The sequence below is a fragment of the Nicotiana attenuata genome, chromosome 2, assembly GCF_001879085.1.
Source record: "Nicotiana attenuata strain UT chromosome 2, NIATTr2, whole genome shotgun sequence".
Lineage (NCBI taxonomy): Eukaryota > Viridiplantae > Streptophyta > Magnoliopsida > Solanales > Solanaceae > Nicotiana > Nicotiana attenuata.
This window is the reverse complement of record NC_031990.1, coordinates 16,612,685-16,619,252: the sequence shown is the minus strand read 5'-3', so window position 1 is coordinate 16,619,252 and position 6,568 is coordinate 16,612,685. Positions and strand designations below refer to the sequence as shown.

General features: G+C 41.7%; 2 protein-coding genes across 2 annotated transcripts; one reads left to right on the top strand and one right to left on the bottom strand.

Annotated features, from left to right (window-relative positions):
* Positions 262–1,137, top strand: LOC109222819 (zinc-finger homeodomain protein 9-like). The gene has a single exon (XM_019387133.1). The coding sequence runs from the start codon at positions 314–316 to the stop codon at positions 953–955; it is 642 nt and encodes a 213-aa protein (XP_019242678.1). The 5' UTR covers positions 262–313; the 3' UTR covers positions 956–1,137.
* Positions 1,690–5,670, bottom strand: LOC109216852. Its single transcript, XM_019381068.1, has 4 exons — positions 5,568–5,670; positions 2,516–3,514; positions 2,115–2,359; positions 1,690–2,073 (listed from the first exon to the last, which is right to left on the bottom strand). The coding sequence occupies exons 1-4, from the start codon at positions 5,668–5,670 to the stop codon at positions 1,690–1,692; spliced, it is 1,731 nt and encodes a 576-aa protein (XP_019236613.1).

The window sequence follows — 6,568 nt, the reverse complement described above, 5'->3', positions numbered from 1 at the left end:
AACTTTTAAATCCCATTCAAAAAATTTAACCCCTCCTATATTTATACTACCCAAAACCTGACCTCCTGAATTTTATATAAATATAGTTAGCGGTTGATCACTTTGCCAAGGGTCTTTCTGTCTTAGTCTTATTCTTATCTCTAGGGATATTATTTGCATTACTTTCATAGATTCCATTATCAGCAGCATAGCCATAATGCAATATTGACCCCTGTGCTTTATACATTGTCATCTGCTTCAAGAAATTATATATCTCGACTTACACTTGGTAGAAACCCCTAAATATCTTTCTTTTCAACCATAAGGCATCAATATGGACTCAACCTGCAGCATCCCTACCCCTACCCCTATCCCCACAAAAACTCAAGTACCCCTTAAGCCTTTGTCCTTCACCAACGTGACATCCAAGAAGCACCACCAAGTGCACAACCACCAACCGCCGTCTGCGGCGGTGACTTACAAGGAATGCTTGAAGAACCACGCAGCCAGCATAGGTGGATACACCGTGGACGGTTGTGGTGAATTCATTCCATCGCCAGATGCCACTGTCGCTGATCCCACTTCGCTAAAATGCGATGTCTGTGGTTGCCACCGCAACTTCCACCGCCGAGAACCTGATGATGATTTTATGGACTTCCGCCACCATCATGCGCAAGTGGCGACGCCTGCTACGCCCACAGCACTAAAGCCAGAGAACCCAAGAAGAAGAAGACGGTTCAGGACAAAATTCAGCCAGGAACAGAAAGATAAGATGTATTCTTTCTCTGAAACGTTGGGTTGGAAATTGCAGAAATGTGATGAAGCTACGGTCGAGGAGTTTTGCAATGAAATAGGGGTTGATAAAGGAGTTTTCAGAGTTTGGATGCACAATAACAAGAGCACTTGGGGAAAAAAGGTTTTCCAAAATGCCAACAGTACCAGACCATACCCTACAACAACAACCAGTAAACCTTGACAATAGTACTATACTAGGTAGCATTGAAAATAATGGCTTCAACATCAAGTAATGGCTGCAGCAGCAAAATAATGACGGTCGTCGTTCCAATGAGAACACTAGTTTCCTTCATATTCCTTCAGCTTGCTTTATTTTGTAAGAAAAAGTTAGTTTCTTAATTCGTTTTTGTGATTTCAACGCTTGCAACTTTTAAATGTCCGTGCCCGTGAAGCCAAGTAATAAAATCAAAATTTTGTATTAACTTCAAGTTCGTCATTATTAGACTGACGTTAGAGGGGATAATAACTGAAGCTCTTCATTCACTTCCAAATACAATGATACAACAATATTTATAATACAGCACAGTAGTAGTATCTAGATGGAACCAACTACTATATGATAGCTACAAAGGAGTCCTAACTACTGGAGGCTGCTGGTGATCCTTATACGATAGGATATGTCCAATACCCCCCCCCCCCCCCCCCCGGCAAACCAAAGGTGGGTCTTTCACCTTGAGCTTGTCCCTTAGAAATTGGAATCCGGCAGTAGACAATGGCTTCGTGAGTACATCATCTACTTGATCTTTCGAAGAGAGCAACTGAATTAGTAAGTCACACGTCTAGCAACTTTGTCTCTTACAAAATGAAAGTCGATCTCTACATGCTTGCTACGAGAGTGAAAAATGGGATTAAAGGACAAGTGCGCAGAACCTATATTGTCGCACCAGAGAATAGGAGCACGAGAGAGCTGAATACCTAGCTCAAACATGAGTGATTGAGTTCAGCAGCAACGTCTGCGAATGCTTTGTACTCAGACTCCGTAGATGATCTAGCCACTGTCCGTTGTTTCTTTGAGGACCAGAAGATTAAGTTTGGACCAAAGCATATAGTATAACCACCAGTAGACTTGCGATCATCAATACTGCCAGCCCAGTCAGAATCAGTGAATGCCTGCAACTTAAGATTAAAAGCTTTTGAAATAAAAAATGCCATCAATTTAGTGAGCTGAAGATAACGAAGAATGCTCTTTACAGCAGCCCATTGATTTATCGATGGATGATGCATGTACTGGCACACTTTGTTCACCACAAAAGATATGTCGGTTCTTGTAAGGGTGAGATATTGAAGAGCACCAACAATCTGTTTATAAAGACTTGGGTCATTGAAGGCGGAGCTGTCACCTTATACAGCTTCACATTGGTTACCATATGAGTGCTGAGAGGTTTGCAATGAAGCATACCGGCCATGGTGAGGATGCCATGAATATACTGGGACTGGGAGAGCCAAATGCCAGTGTTGTCGCGATGCACCTGAACACTAAGAAAATAGTGAAGTGGGCCGAGGTCTCTTATGGAGAAGGCACTGCCAAGAGCTCGAACAAATGAATCAATGAAGGAGATGTTTTTTCCTGTGAGTACAATGTCATCTACATAAAACAAGAGGTAAGCAACGACATGTTGTAAAACCAACTGTGACAGAGAAACTGATGAAGCTTTTTGTACCAAGCCTTGGTGTTTGTTAAAACCATAAAGAGATTTGCGAAGCTAGCAAACATGAGTAGGGAATTGGGGATGAACAAAACCTAGGGGTTGATCCATGTAGACATCCTCTTGAAGCTCACCATGTAGAAATGCATTATGAACATCCAATTGACGCAATGGCCATCCATAAGTAGCTGCCAGCGATAGGATGATGCGGATGGTGGTGGGTTTAACAACGGGACAGAATGTTTCATGATAATCTTGGCCCTTAACCTGATGAAATCCTTTGGCAACTAAGTGAGCTTTATATCGTTCAATAGCTCCAACTGAGTTCCTTTTAATGCGAAAGACCCATTTGCACCCTAGAATGTTCATGGAGGAATTAAAAGGAACCAACGACCATGTTTGGTTTTTGAACGAGGCTGTCATCTCCGAAGACATAGCGTCATGCCATTCTTTAAACTTTGAGGCCTCTATGAAGTTGGTAGGCTCTGTGGAAGGAAGGGAAGAAGCGATAGTAGGATATGTGCAAGAAATATGAGTTGTGGGCTTACGTTTGGATGCTAGACGTAGTTGCATGGTGTGGGATAGTTCAGGTGAATTAACAACTTTTGATTTACGTTTAAGTGCAGATAGTGTAGTTGAAATGGGAGGTTGTGAGGAAGGTTGACTAGGCAAAGGGTACATAGATGAATCATCCGATAGAATAGAGGAGTCTATAGGAGCACGTGAATTAGGATTATCAACATGAGTTGCGTTAACATTGTTAGCAGGTGAATCATAACTTGGTGAGACAGAAGGTGAAGGTGAGGATGAGTTCAATACCTGAGAAGCTGGATGAGAAGAGGGTGTGCTTGTAACTGCTGGGAAGTTGACGCACGACAGGTAGGGTGAAGCAATCCAAAACTCGATTGGTGGAGAACCTGGTAAGGTGATAGGAGATGAAACCCATGGTTGCACATTTCTAGAAGGTGGTGGTCTAAGAATAGAATTCTTAGCAAAGGGAAATTGAGTTTCATCAAAACGAAAATGCCGTGCAATATATAATCTGCCAGAGCATGTATCAAGACATCGATAACCATGGTGTGATGGACTGTACCCTAAGAACAAACAAGGCAGACTCTTAAAATTCATCTTATGTCAATTATAGGGATGTAAGTATGGAAAACAAAGGCATCCAAACACTTTCAGGAAATGATAATCTGGTGAAGAGTGAAGTACGACTTCAAAGGGTGATCTCCCATTATTAGTAGACGTGGGAAGTCGATTAATCAAATAGACAACAGTATCAAAAGCAAAGTGCCAATACTTTGAAGGAGTGGAGCTATGTTCCATGAGACTTAATCCAGTTTCAACTATGTGTCTATGTTTGCGCTCAACCTTTCCTTGTTGTTCATGAGTGTGAGGGCATGAAAGATGATGGACTATGCCTAACTATGCACAAAGAGTCGACAAAGGGTGAAATTCACCACCCTAATCAGTTTGAATCGACTTAACTTTCGTGTTAAATTGCCTTTCAACAATAACATAAAATTGATTGAAAATAGATAAAACATTGTTAGTTTATATGAGCCCACCAACTGTATAGAGACCTGGTCCTATATCAGTTCCCACAGTGTTAACTACTGAACCAGTATGTAAATGAGACACATGATTTTTACGTGGAAAAATCCCAACACAAGGGGACAAAAACCACGACCTACACTAGTAGGCTTTCAACTTCACTAACTTGTAAACACACTATTACAAGCCACTTTGCAATGACTCTATTACAAAGACTTCAACTCAACTAATGTGATACACTTGCCACAAACCACTTTGTCACTCACTAGTTACAAAGACTTTAACTCAACTAACTTGTGATACACTTACCACAAGCCACTTTGTCACTCACTAGTTACGAAGACTTTAACTCAACTAACTTGTGATACACTTACCACAAGCCACTTTGTCACTCACTAGTTACAAAGACTTTAACATATGACCAACTCTAGTCACAACACAAACTTAGAAGGTTTATGATTTTGAGTTTCCTAAAAAAAAGCTTCTAATAAAGAAAGATAGGAGTTACAATGAAGAACAAATAACAAAGACTCAACAAACCTAAGGACCTAAGATATCTTCAATCTTTGGATCTGGTCCTTGAGGCTGCAGCAGCTTTTATTCTTGAGAGAGAGGTTGTGGCTAGCACTTCAAAGAATATCACTGGAAAATGCTCAAGTCAATATCTTGTGCCTTACACCATGTTGTTGTACTCCCAAAGACATCCCAAGGATGACGTCAATTCTTGGTTGGTACATGCCTCTTCCCAATGGGAGGTGACTGCTGCACTGTTGCAGGCAGTCACTTTCTGCAGTTGCTTTCTAGCTGTATAGTTGACTTATACTTCTATCAGGGGAACACCAAGGGATCAGGTCCCTAATCTGGTTCTTGTGAATCTAAAGGCACACTGCCCAGATTATCTTGAGTTGATTAACTTGAATGATTGTACCAGGCATGCTTCAAGTCCTTTATCTAGTTCAATACAGAAAGTTTGTTAGATCATCAAAACATAGATTAAAAGACCATAAGCCCATCAATTTCCCCCTTTTTGATAATGAAAAACTTTTAATATTAATGACTATTTGACTTAACCAGATAAGGTACCAACAACCACATATGTTCCCCCTGACTCTATGCTTCCCCCTTAATTACTTGCTACAATTTCAATTTAAGCGATTTTTCCCCCTTTTGGCATCAACAAAACACAGTCAGACAAAACGACATAAAGAAGTCTAACACAGCTAACTCATACCACATATGTGCACACAACATGATAGAAAAGAGAAGCAAAAAGGAAAACAAGCATTGTACAAGCAAAAGAAGAGCTGTTTCATTGATAAGAAATTGGACTGTTTCAACAGGAGCAGCAACGGCGAAATCCAACATGCCATAAAAAACAAATAAAATAAAACAACAGCCACAAACATCAAAACAAGAGATAACTGGTCACTGAGAGGATCCTAGGGGGCACTAGAAGAGGAAGGCTTGGAGGAGGAGGCAGCAATGGTTTTGAGAACTAGGTCTATGCGAGCATTTGCAGATAGCTGTTCCTCAAGCAGTTTCTCCCGCAGGTTCTCCACCTGTTGCCTAAGTCCAGAACTTGTCTCATACCTGCCATCTCCGAGATTGCCGGGTCAAACATGCGACCCCACAAGACTTTCTGAGTTCTCAATCTCTTCTGCCCAAGGCCACTGTTACTTGGAATGGTCTTCATCGAACCAGGTCCTCCCACAGTTTCCCGCTTTCATTTTCTAGACATTTCTACAGACTTCCCATTCCTGCTTGCAACAGCCAGAGTATCACCTTCAGACAAATCTTTCTCAACCACAACCTTCTTAGATTTACCACCACTCTTCACAGATGTTCCACTTTGTTTTTCCATAGCTTCCTCTGAAGCCTCCAGCACAGACTTCTGGACTTTTGTAGATTCACTAAGGAACTAGGTTCCTCCACTGCATCTTCATCAACCTCAACCACTGGAATATGTTTGTCAGCCACAACTTCCCACTATTTCATCAACCTCTTCTTCTTCTTCTTCTTCTTCTTCTTCTTCTTCTTCTTAATACTCTGCTTACTCTTCTGCAAGGAAGACTCAAAAGCCTCTTTCTTCTGCAACCTCCTGGTTTGTTTCAGCTGAAAGAGAATTAGGTTCTCCAACAGGTTTTTCTGTGACGATGTCATGAACCGGAGACTTGAAAAGCACCAGAGTCCTTTCATCCCCTAAGAATGGAGTTTCTTCCCCCTGAGATTCAGGCAGAGGGGAGGCTCCTTCATTCATAACACTCTCAGCAGCGATAGCCATGATATTTTGTGCCGCTTCCTTTTCTGGTGATGCTGTGGGAGCCAGTTAGTCTAGAACGGAGGAGTTCAAGTACTGATCGAGATCATCCTCAGAGACCTTTGACGCCTGAGGAGTAGCACTTTTGGTGCGTTTAGTAAAAGGAGGAGAAGTAGGGTTTGCAACACATGGAAGTAAGACAGGGTTTGACGGAGGAGTAGAGGTGACTGGAGATGAAGAGGAAACCGGTATGGGTACAGTAGTATCAGGGATAGTGAAGAAGTGGGCTTCTGGTGGTGGTGTTAAGGGAAGTAGAGATGTGGGAGTGGTGTTG